The sequence below is a fragment of the Salvelinus fontinalis genome, chromosome 15, assembly GCF_029448725.1.
Source record: "Salvelinus fontinalis isolate EN_2023a chromosome 15, ASM2944872v1, whole genome shotgun sequence".
Classification (NCBI taxonomy): domain Eukaryota; kingdom Metazoa; phylum Chordata; class Actinopteri; order Salmoniformes; family Salmonidae; genus Salvelinus; species Salvelinus fontinalis.
The window spans coordinates 18,305,511-18,329,748 of record NC_074679.1 but is presented as its reverse complement, the minus strand read 5'-3'; the positions used below and the strand labels follow the sequence as shown (position 1 = coordinate 18,329,748).

General features: G+C 31.0%; 1 protein-coding gene across 1 annotated transcript in view; it reads left to right on the top strand.

The window, feature by feature from the left end:
* The window catches only part of ush2a (Usher syndrome 2A (autosomal recessive, mild)), a 504,211-nt gene that overhangs the window by 315,283 nt on the left and 164,690 nt on the right, over nt 1–24,238 (top strand). The window contains exons 47-48 of the mRNA XM_055862864.1: nt 19,516–19,771; nt 23,055–23,383. Of these exons, the coding sequence (XP_055718839.1) occupies nt 19,516–19,771; nt 23,055–23,383 (585 nt within the window). The remainder of the gene's footprint in view (nt 1–19,515; nt 19,772–23,054; nt 23,384–24,238) is intronic.

Sequence of the window (24,238 nt, the reverse complement as noted above, 5' to 3'; positions counted from 1 at the left end):
AACAGAGTGAAACATGATAAAACAGAGTGAAACATAGTAAAACAGAGTGAAACATAACAGAGTGAAACATAACAGAGTGAAACATAGTAAAACAGAGTGAAACATAGTAAAACAGAGTGAAACATAATAAAACAGAGTGAAACATAATAAAACAGAGTGAAACATAATAAAACAGAGTGAAACAGAGTGAAACAGAGTGAAACAGAGTGAAACATAATAAAACAGAGTGAAACATAATAAAACAGAGTGAAACATAATAAAACAGAGTGAAACATGATAAAACAGAGTGAAACATGATAAAACAGAGTGAAACAGAGTGAAACATAATAAAACATAGTGAAACATAGTAAAACATAGTGAAACATAGTAAAACAGAGTGAAACATAATAAAACATAGTGAAACATAGTAAAACATAGTGAAACATAGTGAAACAGAGTGAAACATAGTAAAACAGAGTGAAACATAATTAAACAGAGTGAAACATAATAAAACAGAGTGAAACATAATAAAACAGAGTGAAACATAGTGAAACATAATAAAACAGAGGGAAACGTAGTAAAACAGAGTGAAACGTAGTAAAACAGAGTGAAACATAATAAAACAGAGTGAAACATAATAAAACAGAGTGAAACATAGTAAAACAGAGTGAAACATAATAAAACAGAGTGAAACATAATAAAACAGAGTGAAACATAATAAAACAGAGTGAAACATAATAAAACAGAGTGAAACATAATAAAACAGAGTGAAACATAATGAAACAGAGTGAAACAGAGTGAAACAAAGTAAAACATAGTAAAACAGAGTGAAACATAGTAAAACAGAGTGAAACATAGTAAAACAGAGTGAAACATAGTAAAACAGAGTGAAACATAGTAAAACAGAGTGAAACATAATAAAACAGAGTGAAACATGGTAAAACAGAGTGAAACATGGTAAAACATAGTAAAACATAGTGAAACAGAGTGAAACATAGTAAAACAGAGTGAAGCATAATGAAACAGAGTGAAACAGAGTGAAACATAGTGAAACATAATAAAACAGAGTGAAACAGAGTGAAACATAGTAAAACATAATAAAACATAGTAAAACATAGTGAAACATAATAAAACAGAGTGAAACATAGTAAAACATAATAAAACAGAGTGAAACATAGTGAAACATAGTAAAACAGAGTGAAACATAGTGAAACATAGTAAAACATAATGAAACATAGTGAAACAGAGTGAAACATGATAAAACAGAGTGAAACATGATAAAACAGAGTGAAACATAGTAAAACAGAGTGAAACATAACAGAGTGAAACATAACAGAGTGAAACATAGTAAAACAGAGTGAAACATAGTAAAACAGAGTGAAACATAATAAAACAGAGTGAAACATAATAAAACAGAGTGAAACATAATAAAACAGAGTGAAACAGAGTGAAACAGAGTGAAACAGAGTGAAACAGAGTGAAACATAATAAAACAGAGTGAAACATAATAAAACAGAGTGAAACATAATAAAACAGAGTGAAACATGATAAAACAGAGTGAAACATGATAAAACAGAGTGAAACAGAGTGAAACATAATAAAACATAGTGAAACATAGTAAAACATAGTGAAACATAGTAAAACAGAGTGAAACATAATAAAACATAGTGAAACATAGTAAAACATAGTGAAACATAGTGAAACAGAGTGAAACATAGTAAAACAGAGTGAAACATAATTAAACAGAGTGAAACATAATAAAACAGAGTGAAACATAATAAAACAGAGTGAAACATAGTGAAACATAATAAAACAGAGGGAAACGTAGTAAAACAGAGTGAAACGTAGTAAAACAGAGTGAAACATAATAAAACAGAGTGAAACATAATAAAACAGAGTGAAACATAGTAAAACAGAGTGAAACATAATAAAACAGAGTGAAACATAATAAAACAGAGTGAAACATAATAAAACAGAGTGAAACATAATAAAACAGAGTGAAACATAATAAAACAGAGTGAAACATAATGAAACAGAGTGAAACAGAGTGAAACAAAGTAAAACATAGTAAAACAGAGTGAAACATAGTAAAACAGAGTGAAACATAGTAAAACAGAGTGAAACATAGTAAAACAGAGTGAAACATAGTAAAACAGAGTGAAACATAATAAAACAGTGAAACATAATAAAACAGAGTGAAACATAATAAAACAGAGTGAAACATAATAAAACAGAGTGAAACATAATAAAACAGAGTGAAACATAATAAAACAGAGTGAAACATAATAAAACAGAGTGAAACATAGTAAAACAGAGTGAAACATAGTAAAACAGAGTGAAACATAATAAAACAGAGTGAAACATAATAAAACAGAGTGAAACATAATAAAACGGAGTGAAACATAATAAAACAGAGTGAAACATAATAAAACAGAGTGAAACATAGTAAAACAGAGTGAAACATAGTAAAACAGAGTGAAACATAGTAAAACAGAGTGAAACATATTGAAACAGAGTGAAACATATTGAAACAGAGTGAAACATAATAAAACAGAGTGAAACATAGTGAAACATAGTAAAACAGAGCGAAGCATAATAAAACAGAGTGAAACATAGTGAAACATAATAAAACAGAGTGAAACATAGTGAAACATAGTAATACATAGTGAAACATAATAAAACAGAGTGAAACATAGTGAAACATAGTAAAACAGAGTGAAACATAATAAAACAGAGTGAAACATAGTGAAATATAATAAAACAGAGTGAAACAGAGTGAAACATAGTAAAACAGAGTGAAACATAGTAAAACAGAGTGAAACATAATAAAACAGAGTGAAACATAATAAAACAGAGTGAAACATAATAAAACAGAGTGAAACATAGTGAAACATAGTAAAACAGAGTGAAACATAGTAAAACAGAGTGAAACATAATAAAATATAGTAAAACATAATAAAACAGAGTGAAACATAGTGAAACATAATAAAACAGAGTGAAACATAATAAAACAGAGTGAAACATAATAAAACAGAGTGAAACATAGTGAAACAGAGTGAAACATAGTGAAACAGAGTGAAACATAGTAAAACAGAGTGAAACATAGTAAAACAGAGTGAAACATAGTAAAACAGAGTGAAACATAGTAAAACAGAGTGAAACATAATAAAACAGAGTGAAACATAATAAAACAGAGTGAAACATAGTGAAACATAGTAAAACAGAGTGAAACATAATGAAACAGAGTGAAACATAGTGAAACATACTAAACATAGTGAAACATAATAAAACAGAGTGAAACATAGTAAAACATAATAAAACATAGTGAAACATAATAAAACAGAGCGAAACATAATAAAACAGAGCGAAACATAGTGAAACAGAGTGAAACATAGTGAAACAGAGTGAAACATAGTGAAACAGAGTGAAACATAATAAAACAGAGTGAAACATAATAAAACAGAGTGAAACATAATAAAACATAATAAAACATAATAAAACATAGTAAAACATAATAAAACAGAGTGAAACATAGTGAAACATAGTAAAACAGAGTGAAACATAATGAAACAGAGTGAAACATAGTGAAACATACTAAACATAGTGAAACATAATAAAACAGAGTGAAACATAGTAAAACATAATAAAACATAGTGAAACATAATAAAACAGAGCGAAACATAATAAAACAGAGCGAAACATAGTGAAACAGAGTGAAACATAGTGAAACAGAGTGAAACATAGTGAAACAGAGTGAAACATAATAAAACAGAGTGAAACATAATAAAACAGAGTGAAACATAATAAAACATAATAAAACATAATAAAACATAGTAAAACATAATAAAACAGAGTGAAACATAATGAAACATAGTAAAACAGAGTGAAACATAGTAAAACATAGTAAAACATAGTAAAACAGAGTGAAACATAGTAAAACAGAGTGAAACATAATAAAACAGAGTGAAACATAGTAAAACAGAGTGAAACATAGTAAAACAGAGTGAAACATAGTAAAACAGAGTGAAACATAATAAAACAGAGTGAAACATATTGAAACAGAGTGAAACATAATAAAACAGAGTGAAACATAATAAATAATAAAACAGAGTGAAACATAATAAAACAGAGTGAAACATAGTGAAACATAGTGAAACATAGTAAAACAGAGCGAAGCATAATAAAACAGAGTGAAACATAGCGAAACATAATAAAACAGAGTGAAACATAGTAAAACATAATAAAACAGAGTGAAACATAGTGAAACATAGTAATACATAGTGAAACATAATAAAACAGAGTGAAACATAGTGAAACATAGTAAAACAGATTGAAACATAATAAAACATAGTGAAACATAATAAAACAGAGTGAAACAGTAAAACATAATAAAACAGAGTGAAACATAGTGAAACATAGTAAAACAGAGTGAAACATAATAAAACAGAGTGAAACATAGTGAAACATAATAAAACAGAGTGAAACATAATAAAACAGAGTGAAACAGAGTGAAACAGAGTGAAACATAGTAAAACAGAGTGAAACATAGTAAAACAGAGTGAAACATAGTAAAACAGAGTGAAACATAATAAAACAGAGTGAAACATAATAAAACAGAGTGAAACATAATAAAACAGAGTGAAACATAGTAAAACAGAGTGAAACATAGTAAAACAGAGTGAAACATAATAAAACAGAGTGAAACATAATAAAACAGAGTGAAACATAATAAAACAGAGTGAAACATAGTGAAACATAGTAAAACAGAGTGAAACATAGTAAAACATAGTAAAACATAGTAAAACATAGTAAAACAGAGTGAAACATAGTAAAACAGAGTGAAACATAGTAAAACAGAGTGAAACATAGTAAAACAGAGTGAAACATAGTAAAACATAATAAAACAGAGTGAAACATAATAAAACAGAGTGAAACATAATAAAACAGAGTGAAACATAATAAAACAGAGTGAAACATAGTAAAACAGAGTGAAACATAGTAAAACAGAGTGAAACATAATAAAACAGAGTGAAACATATTGAAACAGAGTGAAACATATTGAAACAGAGTGAAACATAATAAAACAGAGTGAAACATAATAAAACAGAGTGAAACATAGTGAAACATAGTGAAACATAGTAAAACAGAGCGAGGCATAATAAAACAGAGTGAAACATAGTGAAACATAATAAAACAGAGTGAAACATAGTAAAACATAATAAAACAGAGTGAAACATAGTGAAACATAGTAATACATAGTGAAACATAATAAAACAGAGTGAAACATAGTGAAACATAGTAAAACAGATTGAAACATAATAAAACATAGTGAAACATAATAAAACAGAGTGAAACAGTAAAACATAATAAAACAGAGTGAAACATAGTGAAACATAGTAAAACAGAGTGAAACATAATAAAACAGAGTGAAACATAGTGAAACATAATAAAACAGAGTGAAACATAATAAAACAGAGTGAAACAGAGTGAAACATAGTAAAACAGAGTGAAACATAGTAAAACAGAGTGAAACATAGTAAAACAGAGTGAAACATAGTAAAACAGAGTGAAACATAATAAAACAGAGTGAAACATAATAAAACAGAGTGAAACATAATAATAAAACAGAGTGAAACATAGTGAAACATAGTAAAACAGAGTGAAACATAGTAAAACAGAGTGAAACATAATAAAATATAGTAAAACATAATAAAACAGAGTGAAACATAGTGAAACATAATAAAACAGAGTGAAACATAGTGAAACATAGTGAAACAGAGTGAAACATAATAAAACAGAGTGAAACATAGTAAAACAGAGTGAAACATAGTAAAACAGAGTGAAACATAGTAAAACAGAGTGAAACATAGTAAAACAGAGTGAAACATAATAAAACATAGTGAAACATAGTAAAACATAGTGAAACATAGTGAAACAGAGTGAAACATAGTAAAACAGAGTGAAACATAGTGAAACATAATAAAACAGAGTGAAACATAGTGAAACATAATAAAACAGAGGGAAACGCAGTAAAACAGAGTGAAACGTTGTAAAACAGAGTGAAACATAATAAAACAGAGTGAAACATAGTAAAACAGAGTGAAACATAGTAAAACAGAGTGAAACATAATAAAACAGAGTGAAACATAATGAAACAGAGTGAAACATAATGAAACATAGTAAAATAGAGTGAAACAAAGTAAAACATAGTAAAACAGAGTGAAACATAATAAAACAGAGTGAAACATAGTAAAACAGAGTGAAACATAATAAAACAGAGTGAAACATAGTAAAACAGAGTGAAACATAGTAAAACAGAGTGAAACATAATAAAACAGAGTGAAACATAATAAAACAGAGTGAAACATAATAAAACAGAGTGAAACATAATAAAACAGAGTGAAACATAATAAAACAGAGTGAAACATAATAAAACAGAGTGAAACATAGTAAAACAGAGTGAAACATAGTAAAACAGAGTGAAACATAATAAAACAGAGTGAAACATAATAAAACAGAGTGAAACATAATAAAACAGAGTGAAACATAGTAAAACAGAGTGAAACATAATAAAACAGAGTGAAACATATTGAAACAGAGTGAAACATATTGAAACAGAGTGAAACATAATAAGAGTGAAACATAATAAAACAGAGTGAAACATAATAAAATAGAGTGAAACATAGTGAAACATAGTGAAACATAGTGAAACATAGTAAAACAGAGCGAAACATAGTGAAACATAATAAAACAGAGTGAAACATAGTAAAACATAATAAAACAGAGTGAAACATAGTGAAACATAGTAATACATAGTGAAACATAATAAAACAGAGTGAAACATAGTGAAACATAGTAAAACAGATTGAAACATAATAAAACATAGTGAAACATAATAAAACAGAGTGAAACAGTAAAACATAATAAAACAGAGTGAAACATAGTGAAACATAGTAAAACAGAGTGAAACATAATAAAACAGAGTGAAACATAATAAAACAGAGTGAAACAGAGTGAAACAGAGTGAAACAGAGTGAAACAGAGTGAAACATAGTAAAACAGAGTGAAACATATTTAAACAGAGTGAAACATAATAAAACAGAGTGAAACATAATAAAACAGAGTGAAACATAGTGAAACATAGTAAAACAGAGTGAAACATAGTAAAACAGAGTGAAACATAATAAAATATAGTAAAACATAATAAAACAGAGTGAAACATAATAAAACAGAGTGAAACATAATAAAACAGAGTGAAACATAGTGAAACAGAGTGAAACATAATAAAACAGAGTGAAACATAGTAAAACAGAGTGAAACATAGTAAAACAGAGTGAAACATAGTAAAACAGAGTGAAACATAATAAAACAGAGTGAAACATAATAAAACAGAGTGAAACATAGTGAAACATAGTTAAACAGAGTGAAACATAATAAAACAGAGTGAAACATAGTGAAACATACTAAACATAGTGAAACATAATAAAACAGAGTGAAACATAGTAAAACATAATAAAACATAGTGAAACATAATAAAACAGAGTGAAACATAATGAAACAGAGTGAAACATAGTGAAACAGAGTGAAACAGAGTGAAACATAGTGAAACAGAGTGAAACATAGTGAAACAGAGTGAAACATAATAAAACAGAGTGAAACATAATAAAACAGAGTGAAACATAATAAAACATAATAAAACATAATAAAACATAGTAAAACATAATAAAACAGAGTGAAACATAATAAAACAGAGTGAAACATAATAAAACAGAGTGAAACATAATAAAACAGAGTGAAACATAGTGAAACATAATAAAACAGAGTGAAACATAGTGAAACATAATAAAACAGAGTGAAACGTAGTAAAACAGAGTGAAACGTAGTAAAACAGAGTGAAACGTAGTAAAACAGAGTGAAACGTAGTAAAACAGAGTGAAACATAATAAAACAGAGTGAAACATAATAAAACAGAGTGAAACATAGTAAAACAGAGTGAAACATAATAAAACAGAGTGAAACATAATAAAACAGAGTGAAACATAATAAAACAGAGTGAAACATAATAAAACAGAGTGAAACATAATAAAACAGAGTGAAACATAATGAAACATAGTAAAACATAATGAAACATAGTAAAACAGAGTGAAACATAGTAAAACATAGTAAAACAGAGTGAAACATAGTAAAACAGAGTGAAACATAGTAAAACAGAGTGAAACATAGTAAAACAGAGTGAAACATAGTAAAACAGAGTGAAACATAATAAAACAGAGTGAAACATAATAAAACAGAGTGAAACATAGTAAAACAGAGTGAAACATAATAAAACAGAGTGAAACATAGTAAAACAGAGTGAAACATAATAAAACAGAGTGAAACATAGTAAAACAGAGTGAAACATAATAAAACAGAGTGAAACATAGTAAAACAGAGTGAAACATAATAAAACAGAGTGAAACATAATAAAACAGAGTGAAACATAATAAAACAGAGTGAAACATAATAAAACAGAGTGAAACATAATAAAACAGAGTGAAACATAATAAAACAGAGTGAAACATAATAAAACAGAGTGAAACATAATAAAACAGAGTGAAACATAATAAAACAGAGTGAAACATAATAAAACAGAGTGAAACATAGTGAAACATAGTAAAACAGAGCGAAGCATAATAAAACAGAGTGTAACATAGTGAAACATAATAAAACAGAGTGAAACATAGTAAAACATAATAAAACAGAGTGAAACATAGTGAAACATAGTAATACATAGTGAAACATAATAAAACAGAGTGAAACATAGTGAAACATAATAAAACAGAGTGAAACATAATAAAACAGAGTGAAACATAATAAAACAGAGTGAAACATAATAAAACAGAGTGAAACAGAGTGAAACAGAGTGAAACATAGTAAAACAGAGTGAAACATAATAAAACAGAGTGAAACATAATAAAACAGAGTGAAACATAATAAAACAGAGTGAAACATAATAAAACAGAGTGAAACATAATAAAACAGAGTGAAACATAGTAAAACAGAGTGAAACATAATAAAATATAGTAAAACATAATAAAACAGAGTGAAACATAGTGAAACAGAGTGAAACATAATAAAATATAGTAAAACATAATAAAACAGAGTGAAACATAGTGAAACATAATAAAACAGAGTGAAACATAATAAAACAGAGTGAAACATAGTGAAACAGAGTGAAACATAATAAAACAGAGTGAAACATAGTAAAACAGAGTGAAACATAGTAAAACAGAGTGAAACATAGTAAAACAGAGTGAAACATAATAAAACAGAGTGAAACATAATAAAACAGAGTGAAACATAATAAAACAGAGTGAAACAGAGTGAAACATAGTGAAACAGAGTGAAACATAATAAAATATAGTAAAACATAATAAAACAGAGTGAAACATAGTGAAACATAATAAAACAGAGTGAAACATAATAAAACAGAGTGAAACATAGTGAAACAGAGTGAAACATAATAAAACAGAGTGAAACATAGTAAAACAGAGTGAAACATAGTAAAACAGAGTGAAACATAGTAAAACAGAGTGAAACATAATAAAACAGAGTGAAACATAATAAAACAGAGTGAAACATAATAAAACAGAGTGAAACAGTAAAACATAATAAAACAGAGTGAAACATAGTGAAACATAGTAAAACAGAGTGAAACATAATAAAACAGAGTGAAACATAGTGAAACATAATAAAACAGAGTGAAACAGAGTGAAACAGAGTGAAACATAGTAAAACAGAGTGAAACATAGTAAAACAGAGTGAAACATAATAAAACAGAGTGAAACATAATAAAACAGAGTGAAACATAGTGAAACATAGTAAAACAGAGTGAAACATAGTAAAACAGAGTGAAACATAATAAAATATAGTAAAACATAATAAAACAGAGTGAAACATAATAAAACAGAGTGAAACATAATAAAACAGAGTGAAACATAGTGAAACAGAGTGAAACATAATAAAACAGAGTGAAACATAGTAAAACAGAGTGAAACATAGTAAAACAGAGTGAAACATAGTAAAACAGAGTGAAACATAATAAAACAGAGTGAAACATAATAAAACAGAGTGAAACATAGTGAAACATAGTTAAACAGAGTGAAACATAATAAAACAGAGTGAAACATAGTGAAACATACTAAACATAGTGAAACATAATAAAACAGAGTGAAACATAGTAAAACATAATAAAACATAGTGAAACATAATAAAACAGAGTGAAACAGAGTGAAACATAGTGAAACAGAGTGAAACAGAGTGAAACATAGTGAAACAGAGTGAAACATAGTGAAACAGAGTGAAACATAATAAAACAGAGTGAAACATAATAAAACAGAGTGAAACATAATAAAACATAATAAAACATAATAAAACATAGTAAAACATAATAAAACAGAGTGAAACATAATAAAACAGAGTGAAACATAATAAAACAGAGTGAAACATAATAAAACAGAGTGAAACATAGTGAAACATAATAAAACAGAGTGAAACATAGTGAAACATAATAAAACAGAGTGAAACGTAGTAAAACAGAGTGAAACGTAGTAAAACAGAGTGAAACGTAGTAAAACAGAGTGAAACGTAGTAAAACAGAGTGAAACATAATAAAACAGAGTGAAACATAATAAAACAGAGTGAAACATAGTAAAACAGAGTGAAACATAATAAAACAGAGTGAAACATAATAAAACAGAGTGAAACATAATAAAACAGAGTGAAACATAATAAAACAGAGTGAAACATAATAAAACAGAGTGAAACATAATAAAACAGAGTGAAACATAATGAAACATAGTAAAACATAATGAAACATAGTAAAACAGAGTGAAACATAGTAAAACATAGTAAAACAGAGTGAAACATAGTAAAACAGAGTGAAACATAGTAAAACAGAGTGAAACATAGTAAAACAGAGTGAAACATAGTAAAACAGAGTGAAACATAATAAAACAGAGTGAAACATAGTAAAACAGAGTGAAACATAATAAAACAGAGTGAAACATAGTAAAACAGAGTGAAACATAATAAAACAGAGTGAAACATAGTAAAACAGAGTGAAACATAATAAAACAGAGTGAAACATAGTAAAACAGAGTGAAACATAATAAAACAGAGTGAAACATAATAAAACAGAGTGAAACATAATAAAACAGAGTGAAACATAATAAAACAGAGTGAAACATAATAAAACAGAGTGAAACATAATAAAACAGAGTGAAACATAATAAAACAGAGTGAAACATAGTGAAACATAGTAAAACAGAGCGAAGCATAATAAAACAGAGTGTAACATAGTGAAACATAATAAAACAGAGTGAAACATAGTAAAACATAATAAAACAGAGTGAAACATAGTGAAACATAGTAATACATAGTGAAACATAATAAAACAGAGTGAAACATAGTGAAACATAATAAAACAGAGTGAAACATAATAAAACAGAGTGAAACATAATAAAACAGAGTGAAACATAATAAAACAGAGTGAAACAGAGTGAAACAGAGTGAAACATAGTAAAACAGAGTGAAACATAATAAAACAGAGTGAAACATAATAAAACAGAGTGAAACATAATAAAACAGAGTGAAACATAATAAAACAGAGTGAAACATAATAAAACAGAGTGAAACATAGTAAAACAGAGTGAAACATAATAAAATATAGTAAAACATAATAAAACAGAGTGAAACATAGTGAAACAGAGTGAAACATAATAAAATATAGTAAAACATAATAAAACAGAGTGAAACATAGTGAAACATAATAAAACAGAGTGAAACATAATAAAACAGAGTGAAACATAGTGAAACAGAGTGAAACATAATAAAACAGAGTGAAACATAGTAAAACAGAGTGAAACATAGTAAAACAGAGTGAAACATAGTAAAACAGAGTGAAACATAATAAAACAGAGTGAAACATAATAAAACAGAGTGAAACATAATAAAACAGAGTGAAACAGAGTGAAACATAGTGAAACAGAGTGAAACATAATAAAATATAGTAAAACATAATAAAACAGAGTGAAACATAGTGAAACATAATAAAACAGAGTGAAACATAATAAAACAGAGTGAAACATAGTGAAACAGAGTGAAACATAATAAAACAGAGTGAAACATAGTAAAACAGAGTGAAACATAGTAAAACAGAGTGAAACATAGTAAAACAGAGTGAAACATAATAAAACAGAGTGAAACATAATAAAACAGAGTGAAACATAATAAAACAGAGTGAAACAGTAAAACATAATAAAACAGAGTGAAACATAGTGAAACATAGTAAAACAGAGTGAAACATAATAAAACAGAGTGAAACATAGTGAAACATAATAAAACAGAGTGAAACAGAGTGAAACAGAGTGAAACAGAGTGAAACAGAGTGAAACATAGTAAAACAGAGTGAAACATAGTAAAACAGAGTGAAACATAATAAAACAGAGTGAAACATAATAAAACAGAGTGAAACATAGTGAAACATAGTAAAACAGAGTGAAACATAGTAAAACAGAGTGAAACATAATAAAATATAGTAAAACATAATAAAACAGAGTGAAACATAATAAAACAGAGTGAAACATAATAAAACAGAGTGAAACATAGTGAAACAGAGTGAAACATAATAAAACAGAGTGAAACATAGTAAAACAGAGTGAAACATAGTAAAACAGAGTGAAACATAGTAAAACAGAGTGAAACATAATAAAACAGAGTGAAACATAATAAAACAGAGTGAAACATAGTGAAACATAGTTAAACAGAGTGAAACATAATAAAACAGAGTGAAACATAGTGAAACATACTAAACATAGTGAAACATAATAAAACAGAGTGAAACATAGTAAAACATAATAAAACATAGTGAAACATAATAAAACAGAGTGAAACAGAGTGAAACATAGTGAAACATAGTGAAACAGAGTGAAACAGAGTGAAACATAGTGAAACAGAGTGAAACATAGTGAAACAGAGTGAAACATAATAAAACAGAGTGAAACATAATAAAACAGAGTGAAACATAATAAAACATAATAAAACATAATAAAACATAGTAAAACATAATAAAACAGAGTGAAACATAATAAAACAGAGTGAAACATAATAAAACAGAGTGAAACATAATAAAACAGAGTGAAACATAGTGAAACATAATAAAACAGAGTGAAACATAGTGAAACATAATAAAACAGAGTGAAACGTAGTAAAACAGAGTGAAACGTAGTAAAACAGAGTGAAACGTAGTAAAACAGAGTGAAACGTAGTAAAACAGAGTGAAACATAATAAAACAGAGTGAAACATAATAAAACAGAGTGAAACATAGTAAAACAGAGTGAAACATAATAAAACAGAGTGAAACATAATAAAACAGAGTGAAACATAATAAAACAGAGTGAAACATAATAAAACAGAGTGAAACATAATAAAACAGAGTGAAACATAATGAAACATAGTAAAACATAATGAAACATAGTAAAACAGAGTGAAACATAGTAAAACATAGTAAAACAGAGTGAAACATAGTAAAACAGAGTGAAACATAGTAAAACAGAGTGAAACATAGTAAAACAGAGTGAAACATAGTAAAACAGAGTGAAACATAGTAAAACAGAGTGAAACATAATAAAACAGAGTGAAACATAGTAAAACAGAGTGAAACATAATAAAACAGAGTGAAACATAGTAAAACAGAGTGAAACATAATAAAACAGAGTGAAACATAGTAAAACAGAGTGAAACATAATAAAACAGAGTGAAACATAGTAAAACAGAGTGAAACATAATAAAACAGAGTGAAACATAATAAAACAGAGTGAAACATAATAAAACAGAGTGAAACATAATAAAACAGAGTGAAACATAATAAAACAGAGTGAAACATAATAAAACAGAGTGAAACATAATAAAACAGAGTGAAACATAATAAAACAGAGTGAAACATAGTGAAACATAGTAAAACAGAGCGAAGCATAATAAAACAGAGTGTAACATAGTGAAACATAATAAAACAGAGTGAAACATAGTAAAACATAATAAAACAGAGTGAAACATAGTGAAACATAGTAATACATAGTGAAACATAATAAAACAGAGTGAAACATAGTGAAACATAATAAAACAGAGTGAAACATAATAAAACAGAGTGAAACATAATAAAACAGAGTGAAACATAATAAAACAGAGTGAAACAGAGTGAAACAGAGTGAAACAGAGTGAAACATAGTAAAACAGAGTGAAACATAGTAAAACAGAGTGAAACATAGTAAAACAGAGTGAAACATAATAAAACAGAGTGAAACATAATAAAACAGAGTGAAACATAATAAAACAGAGTGAAACAGAGTGAAACAGAGTGAAACAGAGTGAAACAGAGTGAAACATAATAAAACAGAGTGAAACATAATAAAACAGAGTGAAACATAATAAAACAGAGTGAAACATAGTAAAACAGAGTGAAACATAATAAAATATAGTAAAACATAATAAAACAGAGTGAAACATAGTGAAACAGAGTGAAACATAATAAAATATAGTAAAACATAATAAAACAGAGTGAAACATAGTGAAACATAATAAAACAGAGTGAAACATAATAAAACAGAGTGAAACATAGTGAAACAGAGTGAAACATAATAAAACAGAGTGAAACATAGTAAAACAGAGTGAAACATAGTAAAACAGAGTGAAACATAGTAAAACAGAGTGAAACATAATAAAACAGAGTGAAACATAATAAAACAGAGTGAAACATAATAAAACAGAGTGAAACAGAGTGAAACATAGTGAAACAGAGTGAAACATAATAAAATATAGTAAAACATAATAAAACAGAGTGAAACATAGTGAAACATAATAAAACAGAGTGAAACATAATAAAACAGAGTGAAACATAGTGAAACAGAGTGAAACATAATAAAACAGAGTGAAACATAGTAAAACAGAGTGAAACATAGTAAAACAGAGTGAAACATAGTAAAACAGAGTGAAACATAATAAAACAGAGTGAAACATAATAAAACAGAGTGAAACATAATAAAACAGAGTGAAACAGTAAAACATAATAAAACAGAGTGAAACATAGTGAAACATAGTAAAACAGAGTGAAACATAATAAAACAGAGTGAAACATAGTGAAACATAATAAAACAGAGTGAAACAGAGTGAAACAGAGTGAAACAGAGTGAAACATAGTAAAACAGAGTGAAACATAGTAAAACAGAGTGAAACATAATAAAACAGAGTGAAACATAATAAAACAGAGTGAAACATAGTGAAACATAGTAAAACAGAGTGAAACATAGTAAAACAGAGTGAAACATAATAAAATATAGTAAAACATAATAAAACAGAGTGAAACATAATAAAACAGAGTGAAACATAATAAAACAGAGTGAAACATAGTGAAACAGAGTGAAACATAATAAAACAGAGTGAAACATAGTAAAACAGAGTGAAACATAGTAAAACAGAGTGAAACATAGTAAAACAGAGTGAAACATAATAAAACAGAGTGAAACATAATAAAACAGAGTGAAACATAGTGAAACATAGTTAAACAGAGTGAAACATAATAAAACAGAGTGAAACATAGTGAAACATACTAAACATAGTGAAACATAATAAAACAGAGTGAAACATAGTAAAACATAATAAAACATAGTGAAACATAATAAAACAGAGTGAAACAGAGTGAAACATAGTGAAACATAGTGAAACAGAGTGAAACAGAGTGAAACATAGTGAAACAGAGTGAAACATAGTGAAACAGAGTGAAACATAATAAAACAGAGTGAAACATAATAAAACAGAGTGAAACATAATAAAACATAATAAAACATAATAAAACATAGTAAAACATAATAAAACAGAGTGAAACATAATAAAACAGAGTGAAACATAATAAAACAGAGTGAAACATAATAAAACAGAGTGAAACATAGTGAAACATAATAAAACAGAGTGAAACATAGTGAAACATAATAAAACAGAGTGAAACGTAGTAAAACAGAGTGAAACGTAGTAAAACAGAGTGAAACGTAGTAAAACAGAGTGAAACGTAGTAAAACAGAGTGAAACATAATAAAACAGAGTGAAACATAATAAAACAGAGTGAAACATAGTAAAACAGAGTGAAACATAATAAAACAGAGTGAAACATAATAAAACAGAGTGAAACATAATAAAACAGAGTGAAACATAATAAAACAGAGTGAAACATAATAAAACAGAGTGAAACATAATGAAACATAGTAAAACATAATGAAACATAGTAAAACAGAGTGAAACATAGTAAAACATAGTAAAACAGAGTGAAACATAGTAAAACAGAGTGAAACATAGTAAAACAGAGTGAAACATAGTAAAACAGAGTGAAACATAGTAAAACAGAGTGAAACATAGTAAAACAGAGTGAAACATAATAAAACAGAGTGAAACATAGTAAAACAGAGTGAAACATAATAAAACAGAGTGAAACATAGTAAAACAGAGTGAAACATAATAAAACAGAGTGAAACATAGTAAAACAGAGTGAAACATAATAAAACAGAGTGAAACATAGTAAAACAGAGTGAAACATAATAAAACAGAGTGAAACATAATAAAACAGAGTGAAACATAATAAAACAGAGTGAAACATAATAAAACAGAGTGAAACATAATAAAACAGAGTGAAACATAATAAAACAGAGTGAAACATAATAAAACAGAGTGAAACATAATAAAACAGAGTGAAACATAGTGAAACATAGTAAAACAGAGCGAAGCATAATAAAACAGAGTGTAACATAGTGAAACATAATAAAACAGAGTGAAACATAGTAAAACATAATAAAACAGAGTGAAACATAGTGAAACATAGTAATACATAGTGAAACATAATAAAACAGAGTGAAACATAGTGAAACATAATAAAACAGAGTGAAACATAATAAAACAGAGTGAAACATAATAAAACAGAGTGAAACATAATAAAACAGAGTGAAACAGAGTGAAACAGAGTGAAACATAGTAAAACAGAGTGAAACATAATAAAACAGAGTGAAACATAATAAAACAGAGTGAAACATAATAAAACAGAGTGAAACATAATAAAACAGAGTGAAACATAATAAAACAGAGTGAAACATAGTAAAACAGAGTGAACCATAATAAAATATAGTAAAACATAATAAAACAGAGTGAAACATAGTGAAACAGAGTGAAACATAATAAAATATAGTAAAACATAATAAAACAGAGTGAAACATAGTGAAACATAATAAAACAGAGTGAAACATAATAAAACAGAGTGAAACATAGTGAAACAGAGTGAAACATAATAAAACAGAGTGAAACATAGTAAAACAGAGTGAAACATAGTAAAACAGAGTGAAACATAGTAAAACAGAGTGAAACATAATAAAACAGAGTGAAACATAATAAAACAGAGTGAAACATAATAAAACAGAGTGAAACAGAGTGAAACATAGTGAAACAGAGTGAAACATAATAAAATATAGTAAAACATAATAAAACAGAGTGAAACATAGTGAAACATAATAAAACAGAGTGAAACATAATAAAACAGAGTGAAACATAGTGAAACAGAGTGAAACATAATAAAACAGAGTGAAACATAGTAAAACAGAGTGAAACATAGTAAAACAGAGTGAAACATAGTAAAACAGAGTGAAACATAATAAAACAGAGTGAAACATAATAAAACAGAGTGAAACATAATAAAACAGAGTGAAACATAATAAAACAGAGTGAAACATAATAAAACAGAGTGAAACATAGTAAAACAGAGTGAAACATAATAAAATATAGTAAACATAGTAAAACAGAGTGAAACATAGTAAAACAGAGTGAAACATAATAAAATATAGTAAAACATAATAAAACAGAGTGAAACATAGTGAAACATAATAAAACAGAGTGAAACATAATAAAACAGAGTGAAACATAGTGAAACAGAGTGAAACATAATAAAACAGAGTGAAACATAGTAAAACAGAGTGAAACATAGTAAAACAGAGTGAAACATAGTAAAACAGAGTGAAACATAATAAAACAGAGTGAAACATAGTGAAACATAGTAAAACATAGTGAAACATAGTAAAACAGAGTGAAACATAATAAAACAGAGTGAAACATAGTAAAACAGAGTGAAACATAGTAAAACAGAGTGAAACATAGTAAAACAGAGTGAAACATAATAAAACAGAGTGAAACATAGTGAAACATAGTAAAACAGAGTGAAACATAATAAAACAGAGTGAAACATAGTGAAACATACTAAACATAGTGAAACATAATAAAACAGAGTGAAACATAGTAAAACATAATAAAACATAGTGAAACATAATAAAACAGAGTGAAACATAATAAAACAGAGTGAAACATAGTGAAACATAGTGAAACATAGTGAAACAGAGTGAAACATAATAAAACAGAGTGAAACATAGTGAAACATACTAAACATAGTGAAACATAATAAAACAGAGTGAAACATAGTAAAACAGAGTGAAACATAATAAAACAGAGTGAAACATAGTGAAACATACTAAACATAGTGAAACATAATAAAACAGAGTGAAACATAGTAAAACATAATAAAACATAGTGAAACATAATAAAACAGAGTGAAACATAATAAAACAGAGTGAAACATAGTGAAACATAGTGAAACAGAGTGAAACATAGTGAAACAGAGTGAAACAGAGTGAAACAGAGTGAAACAGAGTGAAACATAATATAACAGAGTGAAACATAATAAAACAGAGTGAAACATAATAAAACATAATAAAACATAGTAAAACATAATAAAACAGAGTGAAACATAATAAAACAGAGTGAAACATAATAAAACAGAGTGAAACATAATAAAACAGAGTGAAACATAATAAAACAGAGTGAAACATAATAAAACAGAGTGAAACATAATAAAACAGAGTGAAACATAGTGAAACAGAGTGAAACAGTAAAACAGAGTGAAACATAATAAAACAGAGTGAAACAGAGTGAAACATAATAAAACAGAGTGAAACAGAGTGAAACATAGTAAAACAGAGTGAAACATAGTAAAACAGAGTGAGACATAATAAAACAGAGTGAAACATAGTAAAACAGAATGAAACATAGTAAAACAGAGTGAAACATAGTAAAACAGAGTGAAACAGATTGAAACATAGTAAAACAGAGTGAAACATAGTGAAACAGAGTGAAACAGAATGAAACATAGTGAAACAGAGTGAAACAGAATGAAACATAGTGAAACAGAGTGAAACAGATTGAAACAGAGTGAAACATAGTGAAACATAATAAAACATAGTGAAACATAGTAAAACAGAGTGAAACATAGTAAAACAGAGTGCACTATAAAGGGAATATTTAAATGAACTACAACCGAAAATGTTATGAATTTCAGTTTCCATCTGTGTTCTCTTCCTGTCTAGATTTGCATATTACATGTTTTATAATAATTCTAATTCCTATCCATGTGTTTGTAGATGGGTGGTGGAGAGGAGTGTGATAGGCACCCAGCAGGTATCTACAGTGGTCAGACTTCCCCCGTCCCCTCCTCCCCTCTCCTATCTGGACCACTCCTCAGCCCTCAGCCCCTGGACCTCCTACCAGTACCGCCTAGTGGCCAGCACACAGGCTGGATCTAACACTAGTGCCTGGGCTAACATCACCACCAGACCCTCTCGCCCTGCCGGTCTAGTCCCACCACGGGTAGATGTGCTGGGACCGGACTCACTGCAGGTTGGTGGTTGTGTGGAGGTGTGGGTGTTGTGACTTTAGTTTGGGTTTTGGTGCTGTTACTAAGCCAATAACAGACCATGTCTCAGCTAACCAGCCAATAAGATGTATGTACCTCAAGTTGTGGTAGACATTCTTTGAAACACTAGAGTACATAGACCAATGTCATATTGGTATTCATGCTTATATTGAGTTTAGTCATTTTGAACAGTTCCCTCCCTGAGCTCTCTCGCTCTCATATAACGCACACACACACACACTTACAAAACGCACACACACACACACACACACTTACAAAACACGCACACACACACTTACAAAACGGACACACACACACACACTTACAAAATGCACACAAACACTTACAAAATGCACACACACACTTACAAAACGTTGTTTCAGACAGTCACTAAACTCAAGGTCCCCTTCAGGAAGTAGGCAGGGTCACGACCCTGTCTGTAGTGAATTCCTTCCTGTCGGCCATATTAACAAGATTCTAGCTGAGTATGAATGAAGACATCTAAATGAGCCCATCACGTCCCGCCCACACACACACGCATGCACACATACATTCATATGCACACGCCCCTGCACTAATGCTAACTGTATGAAAATGCTAATTCCTGTCATCATTTCAGACACAACCCTGTCGTCACGATGCTTTAGGGGTCAGAGGTCATTTGTTTCTTAGTGTTTCTTCCTGGTTCAGCACAATTACACGCTTCCTGTTTATGTCTGACTGTGGTAATGCAAAAAAACAATCGTGTTCACTGAGACCCAGGTATAACTCTCTCTCTCGCTCTGTATTAAATTGCAATTTGTTGTCAGGAAGCATGGAATGAATACGTATCCGATACCAGCACAACTGCTCTCTCCATCTACTGATCTCTCTCTCTCTTTCTCTTTCTCTTTCCTTTCTTTCTCTTTCTTGTTCCCGTCTGCCTCTCTCTTTAAAATCATACTGGAAGCTGAGAATCAAACTATTTTCCATTCATGATTACTATATAGATCTCAGACTAAGCTTGCCTTTACCTCAATCCTACCTCCTCTGGTACTTTACTAAGAACAATACAGCTTCTTCCCAGAACATGAGTAATTCCATCCAGGGTGCTATCAGTGTTTTAAGGTGGTATAAACCCTAGCAGTGTGCCTGCTGGTTGAATAGAGGGGTCTCCAGAGAGAGAGAGAGGCCTAGCTACCAGGGCCTTGCTGCCTGACAAACACCATTCAGGGGGAATTCATGTCACCAAACAGGCTTTGCAGCTTAGCGGTCCTCTTTGTACCAATATACCCACAGACTCCACACACACACACGCACTGGGGGTCCACACGCACACACACACACACACACGCACTGGGGGTCCACACGCACACACACACACACACACACACACACACACACACACACACACACACACACACACACACACACACACACACACACACACACACACTTCTCCGTCTCTTCCTCTAGTCTTGAGAAAGTGCCAGAAACACAGACTGAAGTGCTGGTGACTTCAAACAAAGACGCTATTTACATAAACTAGTTTGAATAATTCATTTCCCCCAACCCTGACTTCTATTTGTTGTTGTTTTTTCAGACTATTTCATTAATTTGTTAACAGCTGCGTTTACATGGCTAACAAGGTGAGAAGAGTTACACATGTAAGATGCTAAGACTAGTTCTGCTATTTGCATATTTAGCAGTTTATTCAGCAGTTTATTTATTTACTAACAGACTGGTTCAATGGTCTCAGTGTGTTTTGTCTGGTTGTCTTAGCAATCACTGGGGCTTCCTGCAGTCTAGTGTTTGGTGTGTTTATTCACAGCTAGTGGTGATTTGTTACTTCTTTTTCAGCTAAGCTTTGTTTTTTTTGTTTTTTATTCCTGTGTTTTCCTAGTTATTTAGAAATTGAAGGAAATGGAAGTGAAGGCCATCACCACACACACACGCCAAACGCACACATGCACATAAACACACACACACGCCAAACGCACACATGCACATACACACACACACACGCCAAACGCACACATGCACACACACACACACACAAACACACACACACACACGCCAAACACACACACACACACACACACACACACACACACACACACACACACACACACACACACACACACACACACACACACACACACACACACACACACACACACACACACACAGCCCTGAGCCCTTACTTATAGGTGGTGTGTGTGTGTGTGTGTGTGTGTTTGTGAATAGCCCTTTCCTGTACCTGTCAGTCCCAGGCCTCTATCTCTCTCCTCTCTGATCTCCACCATCCATAGATTACATCAGGGCATTCAATCTGGAAATGACATCCGTGAGCACCCGCACTCTGGCAAATGAGCTACCTAACGCCACCCCACCCTATGCATGTGTGTGTGTATATGTCTGTGTATATGTGTGTGTGTGTTACGGGTCACACCATTAACTAATTTTCTCACCTATTTACCAAAAATCAGAGCAGTTGAATTCCTCTTCCTAATCACACACTATGTCTCTACAAACTCCGCTTTGAGCTGCACAGCAATTCCACACATTGTTAGCCTTTTTAATTCCCTGAAATGCTGACAAAATCGCACGCAGGCAGCGCTAGCTAGGCAACATGCTGTAGTTTTTGTATATAACAATTCCACTACTGCGGTTTCATTATTTTAGCATGTTGGCCTGCAAGGATGAAATCTGTTTTAAATATGTTGAAGGGAATCTGCCACCTAGGTCAATGTCAGGGTGTCTCTCTCTCTTTCTGCACGGTGCAGAGCTGTACGCACACACACAAGCATTTCATTCCCATACATACATACACATGTAGGCATGCTCAAGCACACACACATGCGCTGTTTGCACACACGCACACACTGTACAGTACAACCTCACTTCCTGGAACTCATCCATCTAAAAGCGTTCTAAAGCACATAACATTCTGAACTGCCAATCACAGGCCTCCCTCGGCCGCTTGCACCTCTGCACTGCACTCTGGGAGAGATGATGTCAGTTGATTGCATAGCCTTCAGTGTTTCCCTGGTTAGAATTGAGAATATCCACATGACTTTGTGCGTGTGTGTTTGTGTGCGTGTCTGTGTGTGTTTGTGTGTATGTGTTTGTGTGCGTGTGTGTTTGTGTGTGTGTCTGTGTGTTTGTGTGCGTGTCTGTGTGTGTTTGTGTGTGTGTCTGTGTATCTGTGTGTCTGTGTGCGTGTCTGTGTGTGTTTGTGTGCGTGTCTGTGTGTGTTTGTGTGTGCCTCCCTCCCTCTCTCCTCAGGTCATGTGGTCCCCTCCTGTCATTGCTAACGGAGTGATCGACCGCTATGAGATCCGCCTTCCCGACCCGCGCGTATCCCACGACGACCTGTCCAACCTCACCGTCACGGTAACAGACCTGGTGCCCTACACTGACTACTTGGTCACTGTCCTGGCCTGCTCCTCCGGGGGTGGCCTTATTGGGGGTTGCACAGAGAGCCTGCCCACTGCCGTTACTACACTACCCACAATCCCCCAGGACCTGGCACCACTGGCAGTGGTGGCCATCAGTGAGTCCTTCCTGGCCGTATCCTGGCAACCTCCCGACAGGCCCAACGGACCTAACCTCAGGTAAATGTTGTATTATTACCAGGCCACTTAGTTTAGGGAAACCCAGGGTTCTAGTTGTGAGATAGAGATACACAACACAAATAATATGCAGAAAGGTAAATCTGTGTGTAAATGTGTGTCAGGTTGTAAAGTAGATGATGGTCAGTTAGAGTTCAAGCAGCTGCTTTAGCTGAGCCCCAGTATGCTAAGATCAGACATAGCACTAACATCCAACATCTGCATAGCTTAGCATCCAACTCCTACGTAGCACTAGCATCCAACTTCTACGTAGCACTAGCATCCAACATCTATATAGCACTAGCATCCAACATCTACATAGCTTAGCATCCAACTTCTACGTAGCACTAGCATCCAACATCTACGTAGCACTAGCATCCAACATCTACGTAGCACTAGCATCCAACATCTATATAGCACTAGCATCCAACATCTACATAGCTTAGCATCCAACTTCTACGTAGCACTAGCATCCAACATCTACGTAGCACTAGCATCCAACATCTACACAGCATTAGCATCCAACATCTACGTAGCACTAGCATCCAACATCTACGTAGCACTAGCATCCAACATCTACGTAGCACTAGCATCCAACATCTACGTAGCACTAGTATCCAACATCCACGTAGCACTAGCATCCAACATCTACGTAGCACTAGCATCCAACATCTACGTAGCACTAGCATCCAACATCTACGTAGCACTAGCATCCAACATCTACACAGCATTAGCATCCAACATCTACGCAGCACTAGTATCCAACATCTACGTAGCACTAGCATCCAACATCTACGCAGCACTAGCATCCAACATCTACGTAGCACTAGCATCCAACTTCTACGTAGCACTAGTATC